Consider the following 22,836-nt stretch of genomic DNA (forward strand, 5'->3'; position numbering starts at 1 on the left):
TCTTTACTTGTGGAGAGCAGAGGCTATTCTCTATTCGAGGTGTGTGGGCTTCTCTTGTTTCAGATCACTGGTTTTATGGTGCATGGGCTTCAGTAGCTAGAGCTTGTGGGCTCTAGAGTACAGGCTTGGTAATTGTGGCACACGGGCTTATTTGTCCAGTGGCATGTGGGATCTTTCCAGAGGAGGGGTCTAACTGGTGTTCCCTGGACTGTAAGGCAGATTCTTAACCACTGAAACAGCAGGGAAGCCCTTGATCGTTTCTTTATAACAAATGGTTGGACCATATTCATCTTACAAGTCAGGCCTGTTGCCGAGCAGGGGAGGGACTCAACTCTCCTTGTGAAACTTCTGGTTCCCTTACCCCAGCAACCTTGAATGAATGCCTGCTGCTGCTGCCCTGAGGCCTAGGGTTGCTAAGTGTAGTGTGTAGTCACTCAGTCATGTCCGACTCTTTGCGACCCTGTGGACTATAGCCCACCAGGCTCCTCTGCCCATGGGATTCTCCAGGCAAGAACACTGGTGTGGGTTGCCATTTCCCTCTTCATATATAGATACTAGCAATCTGCTAATTAAAGAAAGGAAATGTCTCAAAACTCAGAGAATGGCACCAGGTGAGTCATCCAGGGGCAAAAAATGGTTGACAATATTCTCGAAGAAAGGCAGGTTTCCATATAAATATATAGTTTCATTAACATAGATTAGGAGAACAAGGTATCAGTATAACATACGGCTTTGTCAAGTCGGTTCTGAGCCTTTGGGGGAACCGACTTGAAGACAGAGTCGAGGGTAAATACATGGTATGTTAGCACGGCTTAAGACAAACATTTCCATAAGAAAGATGCATGGGTTAGCTCAAGGCTTAAGAAAAGTTAAGTTCAGGTGGAACCAGGTGTCACTATGGCAACAGAATTTTAAGAGAAACTTGTTTATAAATTTCTATAGAGAAGGGGAAAAAATATAACACTTGTTTGTTTCCTCCTGCCACTTAAGAGAGAGATAAAAAAAATGTCTGACACTTGCAGCCTATTTCCTCCGTTTGGAGACCCCTTGCCCTCCGGCCTGTTACCCTCAAACTGTTGGAGGAGTTATGTGTGAGTCCTGCCAATACCCATCCCAGCATCTGAGAAATCTCACCATTGCCTGTGTCCCCTCATTCTCTTTGAGTCCCCCTCTTTGCCTCAGACACTCCAACTGCTCTTCTGAACACCTTTCTGGTCCAAAGAACCACTGTTATCAGGAGAGACCTTATTTTCTTTTGCCTTCTCCTTCTGTTCCTAGAGAGGCTGAGGGGACTTAGACTTTCAGGAGGGAATTCTGTGAGCTGAGTCAGAGGAGTTAAACTGGTCAGAGGCTAAACCCAGCTGCCCAAGGTCCCACAGCCAGTTGGAAGCAGAGCTGGGTTTGAAGTCAGGTGACTTGATTTCACTGTGTTCCTTTTATAAGAACAATGAATCCAGGTCCCAGAGATAAATAATATAAATGTAAGAAGATGGCTGTGATCCATGAAATCTGGGATGTAAGGGTTCTACATGTATGGGAGTAGAGGTGGGGAGGGGAGTTGTGGCTGGAAGGAAATAAAAAAGAGTAGGAAAACCAGGAAAATGAGATTGGGTAAACTACTGTCATCCTTAAAGGGTTGTTTTGCAAGTGCAAAGTCATATGGTAGAAATGGGTCAAGTGTATTAAAAAAATAAAAAACGTGTTGGGGCCAGAATTTATATTAATAGTAGTCACCAAAGAGAATGAACAGGATAAGCCTGAGGACCCCATGCCAGATAGCCTGGAGCCTGACTGGCCACCCAACATCATATGTGTTCTTAATTCCTCCTGTCTGAACACTAGCCAGATTCTAGTTTCACCCTAGCCTCTGGGTGTCTGTCCCCTGCAAAGCCATGTGGCTGAACCTGGTAGTGTTGATGGCCTGTGCTATCTGCCCTGGTACTGAGAGAGGCAGATGGTTAGCCAACTCCAGGACAAGTTTGTCTTCATCATGGGCTGTGACTCGGCCTCAGGAACCTGCTGGCCAGGCATTGGACCTACGAGGCTTGAGGATCCTGGCAGCATGTCTGATGGAGTTTGGGGTCGAGCAGCTGAGGAACCAGACATCAGGCAGACCAGAGAAGGGAATCCAGCACGTTACAAAGACAGAGAGCAATGCTGCAGCAGCCCCATGGTTGAAGGAGTGTGTGTGGAATACATGGTTCCTGTCTCTGTGAAGGGGAGTCCACTTGACAGCTCCAGGGAGAAGATTCCAAGGTTCTCAGGATGTGAAGTCCTACCTGTCTTCTTCACCTTACTCAGCTGACCAGAGGAGCCTCTTCCATCCCCAACCCCCACCTCCTGACCTGGAGGCTCTGTAGTTTGGGGGAGAGTTTTCCGTGATGAGAATGTGCCTTGCAGACTTCCTGTCTGGCATACCCTCCTCTCAGCAGAAGGTCTGAGTTTCTTTTCTTTTTTTTTAAATTTTATTTTATTTTTAAACTTTACAATATTGTATTAGTTTTGCCAAATATTGAAATGAATCTGCCACAGGTATACCTGTGTTCCCCAACCTGAACCCTCCTCCCTCCTCCCTCCCCATACCCTCCCTCTGGGTCATCCCAGTGCACCAGCCCCAAGCATCCAGTATCGTGCATCGAACCTGGACTGGCAACTCGTTTCATACATGATATTATACATGTTTCAAGAAGCTGAGTGAGCAGGGTGATCAGGTCAGACTTCCTGGAGGAGATTTTGGTTGGAAGGTGCATGGCTGGCTGGGGGCAGGGCTGGAGCTGGGCTGTGTTCTCAGCCCTTGATCATGATCTTGCTGGTGACCCGTAGTCATCCTACCTGGGGCTCAGTGTCACCTAATTTCAGTGATGACACTGAGCTCTGAAGCCTTCATTAAAGAAGGTCAGAAAATTACTATGGGGTCACTTTCTCTCTTTTTTGTTTTTCTCTTTGTGTGTGTATGTTTGCTTTTTTCCACAATTTTTACGTATCATAGAGTAAGAAAGAACTATAATTTCTTTCATTCTAGAATACATGTAAAATATGATTATTGTGGAAAATGGGAAAAGTACACAGATTAAAACCTACAGTGACACCAATCACACCACGACAGATATGAACTGATAACGTTTTTCATATCCATGTTACATTCTGCCTTTAATGTGTAGTCTAATTTTCCACGGAGAAGGTAAGCAATTTTACACACATAAAAATTTCTTCAAAACAAAGTAAATAATGATTAAGAATATTATACACTTTAGAATAGCACTGCTTAGTCACAAGTACATCATGCAATAAATGTAATTCGTTCCTAGATGTTATTCACTGTATTCGACATAAATGATATCATGGTAAACTTCTTTCTAACCACTTCCCTACACTCTAATCACAAGTATTAACTTGATCTTTGGTCAAATATGGTGGGAGATATACATTCCTTGAAGTGCAGGGTTGGAACTGAGCAGCAGACAGACTACATCTGTGTGCTAATAATTCTAACAGCTTGTACCCAACTCCCATGACTCTGCTCTTGGCTCTGAATTCTGTTAGGGGATTAGTCTTTAAGCTCTTGGTATTTGTCTTTGTGTCTCACAAACAGGTTCCATGAATCTGGGTAACCTGTGAACTGCGGGTAAAGGGGCAGAGTGGCCTCCTGTGGGTGGGAGGAGAGGGTGGATTTTTCTAGGGCAAAGTATATCAATTTAGGGGGAGGCAGGTTAATAGAGGCAGGTGTGTGCCCCTGACAGACTACGCTTGAATCCCCAGATTCCTATAGAAGTAAGCTCAGTTTTGATGTGGTTGTTTCAAGGCCAGGCCTAGAGGTCAATACCACCTATCAACAAGTTCCCCAAACCTGAGGTGTCAGGTCTGTTCTACCAAACGAATCTGCACTCAGCCTTTACTCACCTTTTTGTTTTTGTCTTTTATCCATGTTTCTTTTCTTCCTCTGCCTTCTTCATTGTCCCTCTCTGTTTTCCTCTCTTTCCCTCATATTAGGTGTTGTGCACTCACTCCTGAAGGTTTCAGGTGATCTGAAAATGCAAGGCAATATTTATCAGGACTGCAAAGACAACATGAACATGGCCCCACCCATCAGAACAAGACCAAGGTTCCCCCTCAGTCAGTGTCTCCCATCAGGAGGCTTCCATAAGCTTCTTATCTTCATCTCTCAGAGGGCAGACAGAATGAAAACCACAATCACAGAAAACTAATCAAACTGATCACATGGAACACAACCTTGTCTAACTCAATGAAACTATGAGGCATGCCCGTGTAGGGCCACCCAAGACAGATGGGTCATGCTGGAGATTTCTGACAAAATGTGGTCCACTGAAGAAAGGGAATGGCAAACCTCTTCAGTATTATTGCCTTGAGAACCCCATGAACAGCATGAGAAGGCAAAAAGATAGGACACTGAAAGATGGGGCCCAATATGCTACTGGAGAAGAGTGCAGAAATAATTCCATAAAGAATGAAGAGACAGAGACAAAGTGAAAACAACGCCCAGCTGTGGATGTGATTGGTGATGGAAGTAAAGTCCGATGCTGTAAAGAACAATATTGAGTAGGAACCTGGAATGTTAGATCTATGAATCAAGATAAATTGAAAGTGGTCAAAAGGAGATGGCAGCAGTGAACATCCACATTTTAGGAATCAATGAACTAAAATGGACTGAAGTGGGTGAATTTAACTCAGATGACCATTGTATCTACTATTTTGAGCAAGAATCTTTTAGAAGGAATGGAGTAGCCCTCATAGTCAACAAGAGTCAGAAATGAATTACTTGGGTCCAATCTCAAAGATGACAGAATGAACTCTTCGTTTCCAAGGCAAACCATGTGATATCACAGTAATCCAAGTCTATGCCCCAGCCAGAAATGCTGAAGAAGATGCATTTGAATAGTTCTATGAAAACCTACAGGACCTTCTAGAATGAACACCCAAAAAAGAAGTCCTTTTCATCACAGGAGACGGGAATGCAAAAGTAGGAATTCAAGAGATACATGGAGTGACTGGCAAATTTGGCCTTGGACTACACAATGAAGCAGGGCAAAGGCTAACAGGGTTTTGCCAAGAGAATGCACTGGTCATAGCAAACATCATCTTCCAACAACACAAGAGAAGACTCTACGCATGGACATCAACAATTGGTCAATACCGAAATCAGATTGATTATATTCTCTCGGTATATAGATAGTTGTGAACCATGAAACCAGATGTGTAAGGGTTCTAATGTATGGAGGTGGGGGTGGAGAGGAGAGAATTGGGTAGAGGGAAACTGGGAGGAGAGGGAGGACCAGGCTTAGGTGGTTGGGAAAACTATTGTCATCCGTAAGAAGTTGTGTTGAAAATACAATGGCTTCGATTAGAAATGGGGTAACTGTACCAAAAAGCGTTGTAGTGAGAAGGAAAAAAGAGGAATGAGTGTTTCTCTTTTCCTTTCCTGAGAACAAAGAAGATAAAACAGTAGCAGGCCTCAACATTCCTAACTTTTTTTTCACTTTAACTGTTTCTAACCCTGTATGTCTGTAACTAAGGTTGCTTTTCTGCCCCAAATTCATTAGGAGCTACAATTCACATGTTTCCTTTGACTCTATGCTAAATACATCCCCTACTTGCTGTTTACCCTTACAACATCCTTCCCCTTGTAGTTCCATATCAGAAAGAAGGCCACAGAACTACCGAACTGCCAGACTCAATTACTGGGTTATTGACACTAGTTTATGACTATCTTTGAAATAATGCACGAGGAAGAAATCAAGATCCTATCACCTTTGTTCCTCATCACTGACTCCTGACTGTGAGCCCTTGCCTTACGTAAGCCCCTACACTCCTCATCGAAGAAAGCAATGGCAACTCACTCCAGTACTCTTGCCTGGAAAATCCCATGGGCGGAGGAGCCTAGTAGACTGCAGTCCATGGGTTCACGAAGAGTCAGACACAACTGAAGTGACTTAGCAGCAGCACACTCCTCATGGAGTGGGAGTGGGAGGGCACAGTACTTGAGGCATGAGCCTACTGTGTTCCCCTCTCCATTGGCTGAGAGTAAAAGCCGCCTTTCTATTTCCTCTAAATTCTGTCCGTATTTTTCATTCGGCTTCTGTGGACAGAGAAGGCCAAATTTTGGCCGGTGACAAGAGTATGCTTTGGGGTTCGAGTCAGTAATACTCACTGAAGAGGATAAACAGGAAAATCTTGAAAACTCCTTGCCAGAGAGCGTGGAAGCTGGTTGGCCAGTCATAATCCTGTGTTCCTAATTCCTCCAGTCTGATCACTAGTTAGTCTATTCCACCCCAGCCTGCGTGTGTCTGTCCCTGGCAAAGCCATGTGGCTATATCTGGTGGTCCTTGTCGTCCTGTACTACCTCCTGCGCTGGTACCGGGAGAGGCAGGTGGTGAGCCACCTCGAGGACAAATTCGTCTTCATCACGGGCTGTGACTCAGGCTTTGGGAATCGCCTGGCCAGGCAGCTGGACCAGAGAGGCTTGAGGGTCCTGGCTGCGTGTCTGACAGAGCAGGGGGCCGAGCAGCTGAGGAACCAGACATCAGACAGGCTGCAGACGGTGATCCTGGACGTCACCAAGACTGAGAATGTCACTGCAACCACCAATTGGGTCAAGGAGCATGTTGGGGACAGAGGTAACACCCAGATTTCTTGTTTGTTTACTTCTCTCTGTGTGAGGGCACTGGTTGTCAGCTCCCTGGGGAAGATTCCAAGGCATTTTCCTGGATTTGAAGTCCCACCTGTCTTCACCTCACCCAGCTGACCAGCGGAACCTCCTCCACTCCCCACACCCATCACCTGACCTTGAGGATCTGCAGTTTGGGGAGAGATTTCCCTGATGAGACTGTGTTCTTGCAGACTACCCGTCTGGTGTCCCCTCCTTTCTCAGCAGAAGGTCTGGGTTTCTTGCTGCTGAGTGAGCAGGGTGATCAGGGTGGACTTTCTGGAGGAGGAGTGGAGGAGGAGTCTGGCTGAAAAAGTGCTTGAGGTGGGGGAGGGGGGCGTGGTTGAGGGGCTGGAGCCCAGGACTGGAACTGGGCTGTGGTCTCAGCTGTTGATCATGTTCTTGCTGGCTACCCATTGCAGTACCTTTTGGGTTTAAATGTCACCCATTTGGGGGGATGACACTGTGCTCTCAAGACTTGTCAGAAAAAGTCAGAAATCTACTATGGGGTCACTTCCGCTCTCTCTGTCTCTTTTTTCAGTTTTTCTTCTTCTGCATTTTCTTTTTATTACAATCGTCCCAAGTTTTGAAAGGGAAGAAAAGAACTTTAATTTCTCTTATCTTACTCTACCATCATTGTGGAAACTCAGGAAAGTGTAGGGATTAAGACCAAACACTCTGAAACAAGTTCCTCCCCCCAAAATAAGTAATGTTAACATTTTGAGGTACATAGTCTTCTGTTTTCATGTGTTAGTATCTTTTTCTTTCCTCTGAATAAGTATATGTAGATTTAGAACATTTCAAAAATTTCTTCAAAAACATCATAGGTTATGATTGAGAAAATACTATACTTTTAAATAGCATTACTTATGAAAAAGTACTTTATGGTATGATACATAATCATCTCCTACCTTTTATTCACCATAAATGATAACTCAATAAACGTCTTTTTACCCAAGTCCCTACACTATAACCATGTATATCGATTATGTCTCTGATAGCAAACGGTTGAAGAATATTCTTCCTACAAGGTAGGCGTGTTTCTGAGCAGAGGAGGAACTCAGCTCTCTGTGGATATTTCTGGCAGTCCTACCCCAGCAACCCTGAATGCCTGCTCTTGCTGCCCTGAGGCTTCTGGTTACTGTGTTTACCCTAAATAAAACCTTGAGATTGTCTCCATTCGTCCCACCCTCTCCTTCCCCACTGTGTTCACAAGTCTGTCCTCTATGTCCCTGTCTCCACTGCTGCCCTGCTAATGGGCTCATCAGTACCAATATAAATTACCGTATGTCAAGTGGGAAGCCAGTGGAAATTTGCTGTATGATGCAGGGAGCTCAGATCAGGTGCTTGGTGACCACCTAGAGGGAGGGGATAGGATGGCAGGTGGGAGGGAGCTTCAAGAGGAAGGGAACTTTTGTATACCCATGGCTGATTCACATTGAAGTATCGCAGAACCAGCACAATATTAACCTTCAATTAAAGAAATTATCTTTCAGTGAAAACTTAGGGAAAAAAAGAGCAAAAAAAGAAATCCTTAGGATTGTGCCTTTGATTCCCGCAGCGTAGTTTCCTTCAAGCTGGTGAATCTTTCCCAAGGAGATGGGCTAGAGTGATCTCTTATATGAGTGGGAGGACAGGTAGGGTTTTCTAGGGTAGAGGGTGAACTCTGTGTTCTGTGGGTGATGGGTAAAGAGAGGGAGCCCAGCCTCCCCTCCAAATACCCCATGTAATCCCCCAGATTCCTACAGAGACATGACTCAGTATTGATGGGGGTGTTTCAAGCCCAGGCTCTAGAGGTCAATACTAGGCCTATCCACAATTTCCCTCCAAACCAGGATTCAAGTCTTATTTATCCACACAATCTGCATCCATACCATACTCATATTTGTTTTTGTCTTTTATCCAATGTCTCTTTTTTGTCTCTCTTTCCCTCACTCTCTCGCTGTCTCTCTCTGTTTCCCTCTCTTTCCCTTATATTAGCTGTTAACCACTCAGTCCTGGGGGGTCAGAAAATCTGAGCAGCTAGGGAATATTTATCATGTCTGCAAAGAGAACAGGGACTGTGAAAGACACAACTTCACCCTCTGAGTTAGAGACTGTAGACACACAAGTTTTCCTCAAGCTCAATACTTCCCTTCATCAGCTCTGGGGTGCTAGTTCCTTGTCACCAGGCAGTAGGCGGGGTGTGAAGACTGAGTCAAGAGGGAGCACACCTTCTGTCCTCCCACTGCTCACAGGGTCTGGACTCTCCAAACCCCCAGGAGCATGTTGGTTTCTGCTCCCACCCCTCTCCTAAAGTCCTTCCGGGTTGGAGGGTGAATGGTACCATGGCCCAGTCCTCTCTCCTGGGCCCAGCACACTGTTGTCCTTTTGTCCTCACTCTTCCCAGGTCTCTGGGGTCTGGTGAATAATGCTGGCATTTGCACACCCATGGCACCCAACGAGTGGCTGACCAAACAGGACTTTGTGAAGGTTCTGGATGTGAACCTGTTGGGGGTGATTGACGTGACGCTGAGTCTGCTGTCCCTGGTGCGGAAGGCGAGGGGCCGTGTGGTCAACGTCTCCAGTGTCTTGGGCCGGGTGTCTCTAGTCCTGCAGGCTACTGCATATCCAAGTACGGTGTGGAGGCCTTCTCAGACTCTCTCAGGTAATGGCCTGGGGTGGATGCCCTTCTGTTTTGCTTCTGTGCTCTGAGCCAGAAGCTGGGGGATGGGGGTTGGCAGGGAGTGGGGCGGAGGTTCTGCAGAGATTTTCATACATCACATATCTAATGGCTCTTCCTTCCAGGTCCCTCTCCCTTACTCTGTGTATGTCTTTCACTGGGAAGCACCTTCCTATGTTTCGCACACCCAGTTGTTCCTTGACCTGTAGAGTTTGATTCAACTTATCCTGCCTTACAGGAGGGCCCACGGTCAGAAATTATTGGAGGCACAATAATGGATAGATTTGCCTGTGCAGGCCTTCCACGTGCTCAGCTGCTGTGGTATTTAGGCTCTCGGAGCCCTGGCGGGAAGTGTACTCCTTGAAGCAATTAGTTAAGGAAGCCACCTAGTCCAATCAGTGGTAGAGACTACTGGCTGAGGAGAGAGGGTGGCTCTGATGTGTAGAAGCTCTGTCCACAGGCAGGTGGATACTCCTTAGAGGACAGAGGGGATACTGGGGTGGGAGAGGGGAGACAGGAGGCGTGCACTATGGAAAGACACAAAGTGCAATGTGGTGCTTTTTGGGGGGAGAGGAACAGGAGGAAGCGGGATTTCAGTGATGCTCTGCAGCACAGTTGGTAGGATGTAGAGCTGATGGGCATGTGGTGTTAAATAACTGGGGAAATGGTCAAACTTGGTAGAGAAGCACTAACATCACCATGAGATTCTCTCCCTGGCTTCTGCATCTCACAACTTCTGAGAGCTCCCAGCCCATCTCACCCACTCCTGTACTGGTCCCTGACTGTTCTTTCATGCTCTACTTGAACGACCTCTCAATTCCTTACCCTTTGTCTTGTCCACAGAAGGGAGCTCTCCTACTTCGGAGTGAAGGTGGCTATGATTGAGCCTGGTTACTTTGTTACCAATATGACCCAAGATGAGGGTTTTATTGGATACCTCCAGGCATTGTGGAATCGGGCCAGCCCAGAGCTGAAAGAACTCTATGGAGAAAACTTCCCTGCTGACTGTGAGTGAGCTGTGGTCCTTGGGGAGAGAAACCAACTCTTGTCTGGAAGCCTGGGTCCGTCATTAATGCCTTGTCTAGTCTCAGGTCCACCCTCCAGGCTCTGAGTCCCCCCACACTATGGGGACATGAGCTCATCTCCAGGGTCCCGTGTGGTCAACTGATGACAGAAGGAAAGGATCCAGGCTTGGCAGACCAGAAGACCAGTTTCTCTTATAATATTTTTTTATTTGGGAAAGTAACTGAAGTCATAGAGTGATGCCACCCATGGAATCATGGCAAGCTGGTGTTAGAACCACCTTGTTTCAGATGCCTCAATTTCTTATTTCTAGTGTTTTTAGAGATCTTCGGATTATGTAGTACATCTACAGGATGAGCTCTAGAGTAGGCTTACTTAGTGTGGATAGAAATATGGGGGTGTTTGGACACTTTTCAGTGAAATCAATTGATTTAATATGGAGGATGATTTGGGGAGAAAAAGGAATTTTTAGAAACTTTGAAGTTGATCTGGAATTGGGAGGGTTGGAAAATGAGAATAACTTAGATGGTGTCTACTTCTGGACAGTCTTGAAGACATTGAGTTTACTGAAACCACGGTGGACTCAGAATCTGTCCTTGGTGACCGACTGCATGGAGCACGCCCTGACTGCCTGCCACCCCCGCACCCGATATTCAGCTGGCTGGGATGCCAAGTTCATCTACCTCCCCATGAGCTACCTGCCCAGCTTCCTGGTGGATCTCATAGTGTACTGCTATTACCCTCAGCCTGCTAAGGCCCTGTAACCCAAGACTGGGGTGCATGATAGGGGATAGTTGGGTGCTGGGTGGAGATAGGGTGTATGGGGGAGGGAAATAGAGTGGACAGGAGGCTTCTCATATCCCCAGGACACCCATCTCACCTTGCTTGCCACCTCCACCCCAGGCTTCTCTTGGGACATTGCTTAGGATTCAGAGGTATTACGAAGAAAGACACAGGTTTTGTGGCTGAGGATCTTGAGTCAGGAGTTCAGTCTCCCTTTTGTTCCTTGTGCCTTATGACCCACATCCAGCTGTGCAAAGCCATATTTTGGGGAGGGTATGAGTCACTGGGGGTTCCAGTCCCCCTTGCTTTGCCTGTGTCCACCTCTTCACAGTATTTTGCTATATCCAGTCTCCTTCTTCCCCAGGATAGAAATGGGCAGGGGAGATAAAGGCCTTCTGGTAAATGCCTGAAGGTATCTGTTGACAGTGGAAGGTGACCAAGCCTGACCCATCAGCCTAGTGCCAACTCAGTAAACCTCGGCCAGAATAGGATCCTGAAGAGGAAATAAAGGCAAGAATTTCCATTGATTATCTTTTTCCTCAAAATTATAGTAGAACATTTCAACTACTCGAATGCGTGCCAGAGCTTCATGCTTAATCTGAAGACTCCTGATTTTCAATTTATTATTTACACACACACATACATAGCCAGTCTCACAAAACCAACTAATATCAAATAAAGCATCATTGATTCACTTTATGCCTTGGGGGTACGTGTTCAGGAAGTTTGGACTCATCCCCAGGACTCCTCTCCAGAATGTAGAGAGCTTGTGAGGTTACTAGGCCCTGGTCATCCTGCTGGTCCTACAAGTGGTGGGGGCAGGGCTTCACTGAGATGGGTTCCATGGGCAACTGTGTGGACTGTCACTCAAGGGCCCTATCTCAGACAAAACAGAATAGCAAATGCATTGAAAACAAAGTGCAATGGATAATAACCTGCAGGTGGCAGGGGTTTAAACCCTGGTCCCTGATGATTCCACATGCCACAGAGCAACTAAGCCCATGTGCACCACTACTGAGTATGGGTTCCTAGAGCCCTTGAGTCACAAATACAGAGCCTGTGTGCTATAAGTACTGACGCCCGTGGGCCTGGAGCCTGTGCTCCACAAGGGAAACCACAGCAATGAGAAGCCCATGCACCTCACCAAGTAGCCCCTGCTCCCTGCAACCAGAGAAAACCCATGGAAAGCAAGAAAGATCTAGATCAGCAAGAAAAACAAGTGCAATGCACACCATCCTGAGCCCTCAGCCTGGACGTTCAGAGATCCCCAATCCTCCCCTTCCGGAATGCCTTCCCTGGGGGCAGAGCCAGGTCTGGTCTGATGGACATGAGCAGTGGCTGGAACCTGTGCCAGAGTCCACACAGCACCCACCAGGCAGTCTTCCTCCTCCTCCCCTTGGCCGTCCTGGTGGTTTTGGAGATAAGGTTCAGTGACTCCCCACCACGAATATCATCTCTTCCCAGAATCAGACACTTAGGACCTGAAGGCAGGCTTTGTCTGTCCATTCTGGAAGCTCACTCCAATAGGGGGACAGCAGACAGGTGGGGCTGCAAACAAGGTTGCACAATTAGCCCTCACTCGTGGCCCCTTCCAGCCCCTTTTGTTACCTAAGCCTCTCTCTCTTCGGAGGACTCATCCTGGGTGGAGATGAGTGGATGGGTGTGGAACGCCCTGTGTCTTGACTGCGGTCCTCTTGAGACTGGGAGAGTGCCACCAGGGGATGACAGCCCTGCTCCCGAGCGTGTAGGCTTGACAGCTGCTGACTTGGAATGTGGCCACCCTGCAGCACCCAGGACAAGGATGCAGAGATTTTTGTCAGTGAGTCTCCCTGAAAGATTTCTAGTTCTGGGCCTTGCAGCTCCCAGGTGAGTGAGAGTCACCCCAGCCTCCTGTCTCTTCCTGCTCTCTTCCGACCTCCCTGTGGTTGTTCCCAGCCTGAAGCTCCTGAGACCCCCACAACCACCGTATTACTTTCAGGATTCACGAAAGGAAAGCTGATCGTGTGGGGGCTGGGATGTGTCTGGTGCATGGCCCCTTGGGAATTTATGGTTGAAGAAATTCGTGTTCACTGAGAAAAAAAATCTCCTGTTTCTTTCAAGTAATAAAGTCATGACTCTACCCCTTAGTAGGGTTTGTGTTTGTCTAAGATTTTCATGGCTCCCTGGCTTCCTGCCAGTTTCCAGGGCACATCGTTCATCTTTAATTGTCTCTGCATTACTATTACCAATTCCCACCTGAGGGACAAAAATTTCAGAAAGACAGTCTGCCCCTTGCAGGTAGCTGCTGCTTCTAAGTCACTTCAGTCGTGTCCAACCCTGTGCGACCCCATAGACGGCAGCCCACCAGGTCCCCCCTCCCTGGGATTCTCCAGGCAAGAACACTGGAGTGGGTTGCCATTTCCTTCTCCAATGCATAAAAGTGAAATGTGAAAGTGAATTCATTCAGTTGTGCCTGACTCTTAGCGACCCCATGGACCACAGCCTACCAGGCCCCTCCGGCCATGGGATTTTCCAGGCAAGAGTACTAGAGTGGGGTGCCATTGGCTTCAGTTCAGTTCAGTTCAGTTGCTCAGTCGTGTCTGACTCTTTGCGACCCCATGAATCGCAGCACGCCAGGCCTCCCTGTCCATCACCAACTCTCTTCACTCAAACTCATGTCCGTAGAGTCGGTGATGCCATCCAGCCATCTCATCCTCTGTCGTCCCCTTCTCCTCCTGCCCCCAACCCCTCCCAGAATCAGAGTCTTTTCCAATGAGTCAACTCTTCACATGAGGTGGCCAAAGTATTGGAGTTTCAGCTTTAGCATCAGTCCTTCCAAAGAACACCCAGGACTGATCTCCTTTAGAATGGACTGGTTGGATCTCCTTGCAGTGCAAGGGACTCTCAAGAGTCTTCTCCAACACTACAGTTCAAAAGCATCAGTTCTTCGGTGCTCAACTTTCTTTACAGTCCAATTTTCACATCCATACATGACCACTGGAAAAACCATAGCCTTGACTAGGCGGACCTTTGTTGGCAAAGTAATGTCCCTGCTTGCCTTCAGTAACCTGAAATTCTGAATCTGTCTTCCTCTCAGAGTTTGTTGACTGCTGGGATGGGCTCCAGGGGCATCTGAGCCTCTGTGTCCTTGGGGAAGCCTCTCCTTCCACCCATTGCCCGTCATTTTTCCTGACTTGGCAGTCGCAGCTGTGATAAACGTGGGTGATGAAAGTGATAAATGCACTGACCCCAGCTCCTTCTGTCCCTGTCCCTCTCACCAGCTCCACGGCCCTGGTGGCTCACCCCTTGTTCCTGGATGATATCCCCCCTCCACATAGATGTTCTGGGGTCCAGTCTTGGGTCCTTTCTTCAGTCCCCCGAGGGGTCAGCTTCCTTCTCCTCTCCACCATCACCCTTATAGAAGCTTACTTAATTTCAAATTTGGGGGGTTTACAGCCCTCCCTGCTTAGGGGAGGCAAACACTCCGCATCCCGTGGTCCCTGTACAAAGTTGTCTCTACTCTCAGTCTTTTCTCAGTGCCTAAGAGTATGGATTCTGGGTGTGTGCTGGGCAGGGTCTGAGCACCTGAGGCACAAAGGGCAATGGAGCCGGGCACCCAGGTCTGTGAGCAGGGCATTTTCATGGAATACAAGGGCCACAACTGTTACAGCAACTTTGTGTGAGTCCTTCCAACATCCGTCCCAGCATCTGGGAGAAGTTTCACCATTGTCTGTATCCCTGCGTTCCCTTTGAGTCCCCTCTCTTTGCCTCAGACACACCCACTGCTCTTCTGAACATCTTTCTGGTCCAGAGAACCACTTCATCAGGAGAGAACTTATTCTGTTTTGCTTTCTCCTTGTAATCCTAGAGAGGCAGAACTTAGTCTTTCAGGAGGAAATTCTGTGAGCTGCTCCAGAGGAGGAAACCAGATCAGAGGCTAAGCCAGCTGCCCAGGGCACACAGCTAGTTGGCAGGAGAACTGGGTTTTGAAGCCATGTGTTTATTTTAAGTGTATCTCTTTGTAAAACTATTCATGAGATTTGGAGACCCAAGTCACAGGCTCCAATAAGAAAACGGGAAGAATTCAGTTGTGAACCATGAAACCTGGCATGTAAGGCTTAAAATGTGTGGTCATGGGGCTGAAGAGAGCAGAGCAGAGAGAAACAGGCATGGATGGAAGGACCAGCAAAAAGTAACTGGGGAAAGTATTGTCATCCCTGAGAGGCTGTGTTAGAAATGCAATGGTGTCTATTAGAAATGGGTTAATGTACTAAAGAGAATGCACTATCATTAGAGTCAGTCATACTCAATAAGGAGGGTGAACAAGAAAATCTTGAGAACTCCACGCTGGAGAGCCTAGAGGCTGACTGGCCAATAATAATTGTGCATGTTCTTATCTCCTCCTGTCTGAACACTAGCCAGACTCTAGTTCACCCCCTCCTGTCTGTGTTTGTCCTCTCACCATGTGACTGTAGCTGGTGGTCCTCCTGGGCCTGCTGTACCTCATGTGCTGATACCAGCAGAAGCTGGAGATGAGTACATCTGGGACAAGTGCATCTTCATCACAGGCTGTGACTGGGGCTTCAGGGAACTGCTAGCCAGGCAGATGGACCTGCGTGTCTTGAGGGTATTGACTGTGTGTGTGTGTGCCGGAGCAGGGGGTGGAGAAACTCAGGAACCAGAGGTCTGAAGGCTGGCAATGGTGATCCTGAACTTCACCAAGACAGAAAGCATCACTGTGGCCACCCAGTAGATTAAGGAGCATGCAGGGGACAGAGGCACCATCCAGATTTCTTTTGTTTATTTCTTCTTTCTCTCTGAAGAGGAGACCCTTGACAGCAACCAGGAGAGTTTCAAGGTGTTTTCCAGAAGTTGAAGTCCTACCTGCCTTTACCCACCAGATGAGCACAGCCTCTTCCTACCCCCTCCCCCATCTTCTGATCTCGAGGCTCTGCAGTTTGGGGGACAGATTTCCCTGATAAGAATGTGTCCTCGCAAGACTTTCTGTCTGGCATGCCCTCCTCTCTCAGCAGAAGGTCTGGGTTTCTTGCTGTTGTGTGAGCAGGGTGATCAGGGCAGACTTTCTGGAGGAGGGGTGGAGGCAGGGACTCTGGCTGGAAGGCTTCATGGGTGGCTGGGGCAGAGCTGGGGCTGGTCTGTGTTCTCAGCCCTTGATCAAGTTCTTGCTGGTGACCCAGATTCTCCTGACTTGGGTTTAAATGTCACCCATTTTCAGTGATGACACTGAATCTCAGGAGTTGTCTAAGGAAGGCCTGTAAACTACTGTGGAGTTACTTGCTCTATTTTTTTTTCCCCCTGAATGTGTAAATCTACAATTGTGCCTATTTTTTATGGGAGAAAGAAAGAACTTTAATTTATCTAAGTATAGATTTAAAACATGACATGTGGACCATGAGAATAGTATGTGGATGAAAACCAAATTACCCCAAATCCTACCACGCACAGATAAGTGCTCATAACATTTTGACATACATGATATTACATTTTGGACTCAGTCTGTATCCTAATTTTTCACTGAAAGAATGTGAACAATTTTACAGGTAATAAAAATTTCTTAAAAACAAAATAAATAATGATTGAGAACATTGTATTTTTTAATTTATTTATTTTTAATTGAAGGATAATTGCTTTACAGAATTTTGCTCTATTCTGTCAAACCTCAACATGAATCAGCCATAGGTATATATATATCCCCTCCCTTTTGAACCTCCCTCCTGTCTCCCTCCCAATCCCACCCCTCTAGGTTGATACAGAGCCCCTGTTTGAGTTTCCTGATCCATACAGCAAATTCCCATTGGTTATCTATTTTACATATGGTAATGGAAGTTTCCATGTTACTTTTTCCATACATCTCACCCTCTCTTCCCTTCTCCCCCTGTCCATAAGTCTAGTCTCTATGTCTGTTTCTCCATTGCTGCCCTGTAAATAGATTCTTCAGTACCATTTTTCTAGATTCTGTATGTATGTGTTCAGTTCAGTTCAGTCACTCAGTCGTGTCCAACTCTTTGCGACCCCATGAATCACAGTATGTCAGGCTTCCTTGTCCATCACCAACTCCTGGAGTTCACTCAAATTCATGTCCATAGAGTCAGTGATGCCATCCAGCCATCTCATCCTCTGGTGTCCCCTTCTCCTCTTGCCCCCAATCCCTCCCAGCATCAGAGTCTTTTCCAATGAGTCAACTCTTCGCATGAGGTGGCCAAAGTACTGGAGTTTCAGCTTTAGCATCATTCCTTCCAAAGAAATCCCAGGGCTGATCTCCTTTAGAATGGACTGGTTGGATCTCCTTGCAGTCCAAGGGACTCTCAAGAGTCTTCTCCAACACCACAGTTCAAAAGCATCAATTCTTCGGTGCTCAGCTTTCTTCACAGTCCAACTCTCACATCTATACATAACCACTGGAAAAACCATAGCCTTGACTAGATGGACCTTTGTTGGCAAAGTAATATCTCTGCTTTTCAAGCATCTTTTAATTTCATGGCTGCAGTCACCATCTGCAGTGATTTTGGAGCCCCAAAAAATAAAGTCTGACACTGTTTTCAGTGTTTCCCCATCTAATTCTCATGAAGTAATGGAACCAGATGTCATGATCTTAGTTTTCTGAATGTTGAGCTTTAAGCCAACTTTTTCACTCTCCTCTTTCACCTTCATCAAGAGGCTTTTTAGTTTCTCTTCACTTTCTGCCATAAGGGTGGTGTCATCTGCCTATCTGAGGTTATTGTTTTTTTCCCAGCAATCTTGATTCCAGCTTGTGCTTCTTCCAGCCCAACGTTTCTCATGATGTATTCTGCATATAAGTTAAATAAGCAGAATACAATATGTATCTTTCTCTTTCTGACTCACTTCACTCTGTATAATAGATCCTAGGTTCATCCACCTCATTAGAACTGACTCAAAGGTGTTACTTTTTATGGCTGAGTAATACTCCATTGGAAGGAAAGTTATGACCAACCTAGATAGCATATTCAAAAGCAGAGACATTACTTTGCCAACAAAGATCTGTCTAGTCAAGGCTATGGTTTTTCCTGTGGTCATGTATGGATGTGAGAGTTGGACTGTGAAGAAGGCTGCTGCTGCTAAGTCACTTCAGTCGTGTCCGAATCTGTGTGACATCATAGATGGCAGCCCACCAGGCTCCCCTGTCCCTGGGATTCTCCAGGCAAGAACACTGGAGTGAGCGCTGAAGAATTGATGCTTTTGAACTGTGGTGTTGGAGAAGACTCTTGAGAGTCCCTTGGACTGCAAGGAGATCCAACCAGTCCATTCTGAAGGAGATCAGCCCTGGGATTTCTTTGGAAGGAATGATGCTAAAGCTGAAACTCCAGTACTTTGGCCACCTCATGCGAAGAGTTGACTCATTGGAAAAGACTCTGATGCTGGGAGGGATTGGGGGCAAGAGGAGAAGGGGACACCAGAGGATGAGATGGCTGGATGGCATCACTGACTCTATGGACATGAATTTGAGTGAACTCCAGGAGTTGGTGATGGACAAGGAAGCCTGACATACTGTGATTCATGGGGTCGCAAAGAGTTGGACACGACTGAGCGACTGAACTGAACTGAACACATACATACAGAAGACTCTGATGCTGGGAGGGATTGGGGGCAGGAGGAGAAGGGGATGACAGAGGATGAGATGGCTGGATGGCATCACTGACTCGATGGATGTGAGTCTGAGTGAATTCTGAGAGTTGGTGATAGGGAGGCCTGGTGTGCTGTGATTTATGGGGTCGCAAAGAGTCAGACACGACTGAGCGACTGAACTGAACTGAACCGAATACTCCATTATGTATATGTACCACAATTTCTTTATCCATTCATCTGTCAATGGACATCTAGGTTGCTTCCATGATCTAGCTATTGTAAAAAGTTTTGCAATGAACAGTGGGGTACATGTGTCATTTTCAACCCTGATTTCCTCAGGGTATATACCTAGGAGTGGGATTGCTGGGTCATGGTGATTTTATTCCTAGTTTTATAAGGAATCTCCATACTGTCTTCCATAGTAGCTGTATCAATTTACATTCCCACCAACAGTGCAAGAATGTTTCCTTTTCTCCACACCCTCTCTAGCATTTTTGATGCTGCCCTTTTTGATGACTGGCCTTTTAGGCTTTTTGATGATGGCCATTCTGACCCGTGTGAGGTGATTGTAATTTTGATTTGCATTTCTCTAATAATGAGCGATGTTGAGCATCTTTTCTTGTGTTTGCTAGCCATCTGTATGTCTTCTTTGGAGAAATGTCTGTTTAGGTCTTTTCCCCACTTTTTCATTGGGTTGTTTGTTTTTCTGGGATTGAGTTATATGAGCTGCTTCAATACTTTGGAAATTAATCCTTTGTCAGTTGTTTTATTTGCTATTATTTTCTCCCATTCTGAGGGTTGTCTTTTCACCTTCCTTACAGTTTCCTTTGTTGTGCAAAGCTTTTAAGTTTAATCGGGTCCCACTTGTTTACTTTTGTTTTTATTTACATTACTTTAGAAAGTGGGAGGATCTTGCTTTGATTTATGTCATCGAGTGTTCTGCCTATGTTTTCCTCTAAGAGTTTTATCCTTTTTGGTCTTAAATTTAGGTCTTTAATCCATCTTGAGTTTATCTTTGTGTATGGTGTTAGGAGGTGTTCTAATCTCATTCTTTTACATGTAGCTCTCCAGTTTTCCCAGCACCATTTATTGAAGAGGCTGTCTTTGCCCCAATGTATATTCTTGCCTCCTTTGTCAAAAATAAGGTACCCATAGGTGCATGGGTTTATTTCTGGGCTTTCTATCTTGTTCCATTGGTCTGTATTCTGTTTTTGTGCCAGTATCATACTCTCTTGATGACTGTAGCTTTGTAGTATAATCTGAAGTGAGGAAAGTTGATTCCTCCAGCTCCATTCCTCTTTTTCAAGACTGTTTTGGCTATTCAGGGTTTTTTGTGTTTCCATATGAATTGTGAAATCTTTTGTTCTAGTTCTGTGAAAAATGCCATTCGTAATTTGATAGGGATTGCACTGAAACAGTAGATTGCATTTGGTAGTATAATTTTTTTCACAATATTGATTCTTCCCACCCAGGAGCACGGAATATCTCTCCATCTGTTTATATCATCATTGATATCTTTCGTTAGTGTCTTATTATTTTCTGTGTACAGTTCTTTTGTCTCCTTAGGTAAGTTTATTCCTAGATGTTTAATTCTTTTTGTTGCAGTGGTGAATGGGATTCCTTAATTTCTCTTTCTGATTTTTCATTGTTAGTATATAGAAATGCCAGTGATTTCTGTGTATTCATTTTGTATCCTGAAACTTTGCTAAATTCACTGATAAGCTCTAATAATTTTCTGATACTATCTTTAGGATTTTCTATGTACAGTATCGTGTCATCTGCAAACAGTGAGAGCTTTACTTCTTCTTTTCCCATCTGGATTCCTTTTATTTCTTTTTCTTCTCTGATTGTTGTAGCTAGGGCTTCCAGAAGTATGTTGAATAATAGTGGCAATAGTGGGAACACTTGTCTTGTTCCTGATCTTAGAGGGAATGCTTTTAGTTTTTCACCATTGAGAATAATGTTTGCTGTAGGCTTATCATATGTTGCCTTTACTATGTTGAGGTAGGTTCCTTCAATGCGCATTTCTTGAAGAACTTTAACCACAATGGGTGCTGTATTTTGTCAAAGGCTTTTCTGCATCTATTGAGATTATCATACGGTTATTATTGAAGGAGGAAACAGAACAGGCTCCATCTTGAAAGCAGGACTTCATCTTGGCCCTGACTGTAGACTTTGAGCTATATGCCCAGTATCTATGGAAACGACATACCAGCTGGAAAACCAGAACCCCACCCCCCCCCACCCCCCCCACCCCACCCCCCCCATCCTCGGATGGAAGAGTCCCAGGGCTCTTATCTAGACTCTCCGTGGCCTAAAAGAATACCCTAATTATCTGTGTAACCGAATAGAATCATAAATTCTATTATGCTTATTGGAGTATGACCCACAGGCCTATTGATAATTGTCCACTGTTAACTACCTAGGCTTAAGGCATACGAATCACAGGTTAACTTTGATTGTATCTTCCTTTTCCTTTGTTCAGACTAGTTTCAGAGAATTTGGGGAGGTGGGTTTGAGCACGTACCCTTGGGGTCTATAAGGTTTTCACAAAAACTGGTCAGAGTCCTTGGCTAAGAGGAGACTCTGCCTTGGGCCCACCGGTGTAATAAACTGCACTCCACTATCTGCATTGTCCTTCTGAGTGAGTTTGTTTCCAGGAACGCGTGGCTACAACATTTGATGCATTGGCTGGGAAACTTCTCACTTTGAAGAGACAAGTCCCATTTGGGACTACTCCGAGGCCTTGTGGCTTGAATCTTCTAGAGGAGGGAAGGTGCCTCGCCCTTCTGAAAGGATTCTGTTTCTCAACACCCAGACCTTTCAAGTTAGCAGGTAGTGGGGCAGGTAGCAGGTAGTGAGGAACTGAGCACTCAGGTGAGGAGGAACCCACCCGGCAGGGTGGAAGAGGGGGCCTGATCACCGCCCTGGGAGGGACTAGAAGGGGCACGGACCCACAGGAGCCTGAAATAGGCAGTGGCAGTGATTGCTTGGTACACAGGTTGACAAGTGTGTTAGGGCTTAGGAAGGAAATTTGTGAAGGTCATTTAGGAGGTGGTGTCCAGGCCATCTTGGGGAAAATTATTACCAAGCAATTGCCAGGGGATTTTTAGAAAAAGAAACTTGGTCTTTTTGTGCTCGTATTCTGCCCTCCCCAAGGAGATGTCCCATCTGCTGTGAAATTCTTGGTGCCCTTGGAATCATCAGGCTAGAAGAAGGGGGATACATAAGTGAGTATGAATTGGCTTTTCCAGAGATGGCCTGGACGTGGGATATTTAACCCATATGTGTCTTCGTCCACACCTGATCCAGCCCTCCAAGGCAGAAGGAACTTTAGAAGTTACGGGAGAAACAGTCTTGGACCACGTGGTGTTCTGGTTTGGCAGTGCTGACTGGCAGGTGAAGACATGCCAATCCCCCTTCTCCCACTGGGATCTGGCAGGTAAGGCTCTTCTCACCCCAATTAGGAAGGAGGAGAAATGGCAATTTAAGTGTTTCATTGAGTGGAAATATCAGAAATACATAGGGTACTGAGAACTTCATAGACAGAACGAAAAGGAAAAGTAGAAGAAGGTCCGAGAAGGTAAGCAAGATGGGGGGAAGTGAATCTAAGGCAACTGTATTGGAGTGCGTGATTAAAAATTTAAAGACGGGATTTGGAGGAGACTATGGGGTGAAGATGATGCCTAACTGCCTCCACATACTCTGTGAGGTTGAATGGCCCCCTGTGGGAGTAGGATGGCCACCAGAGAACACCACGAACTTAAAAATAGTGGAAGCAGCCTATGCAGTAGTCACAGGAGAGCCAGGACACCTGGATCAATATCCATATATTGACTCATGGCTAGGGTTAGCTCAAGACCCTCCTACTTGGACAAGGTTCTGTATCCAGAAGGGAAAGGGAAAAATATTAATGGCACAAAAATTGGCTAATGATAAAAAAGGAAATTCTACAGGATTTGGACGGGGATGACCTGACCCCTCCCCCATACTGGATAATGATGCGCCTGCCTCCCAGTACCACACCAGGACCAGAGGCCACCTTAATGCCTGATCCAGGGCCAGGTGAAGTTCCTGCAGCAGCTGCTGTTCTTCTGCCAGCTCTCCCAGAGATCATAGAGCT

General features: G+C 46.1%; 1 protein-coding gene and 1 pseudogene across 1 annotated transcript; both read left to right on the plus strand.

Annotated features, from left to right (window-relative positions):
- The first annotated feature begins 5,299 nt into the window (after nt 1-5,299).
- LOC109558725 (retinol dehydrogenase 16-like) lies at nt 5,300-13,356 on the plus strand. The gene is given in 5 exon segments (XM_019960057.2): nt 5,300-6,632; nt 9,051-9,251; nt 9,254-9,308; nt 10,167-10,330; nt 10,893-13,356. Coding segments are annotated over 5 exon segments (951 nt in total). The 5' UTR covers nt 5,300-6,319; the 3' UTR covers nt 11,111-13,356.
- A 1,354-nt stretch (nt 13,357-14,710) lies between these two features.
- The window catches only part of LOC109558414 (retinol dehydrogenase 16-like), a 32,385-nt pseudogene continuing 24,259 nt past the window's right edge, over nt 14,711-22,836 (plus strand).

Source organism: Bos indicus, chromosome 5 (genome assembly GCF_029378745.1).
Source record: "Bos indicus isolate NIAB-ARS_2022 breed Sahiwal x Tharparkar chromosome 5, NIAB-ARS_B.indTharparkar_mat_pri_1.0, whole genome shotgun sequence".
Taxonomy (NCBI): Eukaryota; Metazoa; Chordata; class Mammalia; order Artiodactyla; family Bovidae; genus Bos; species Bos indicus.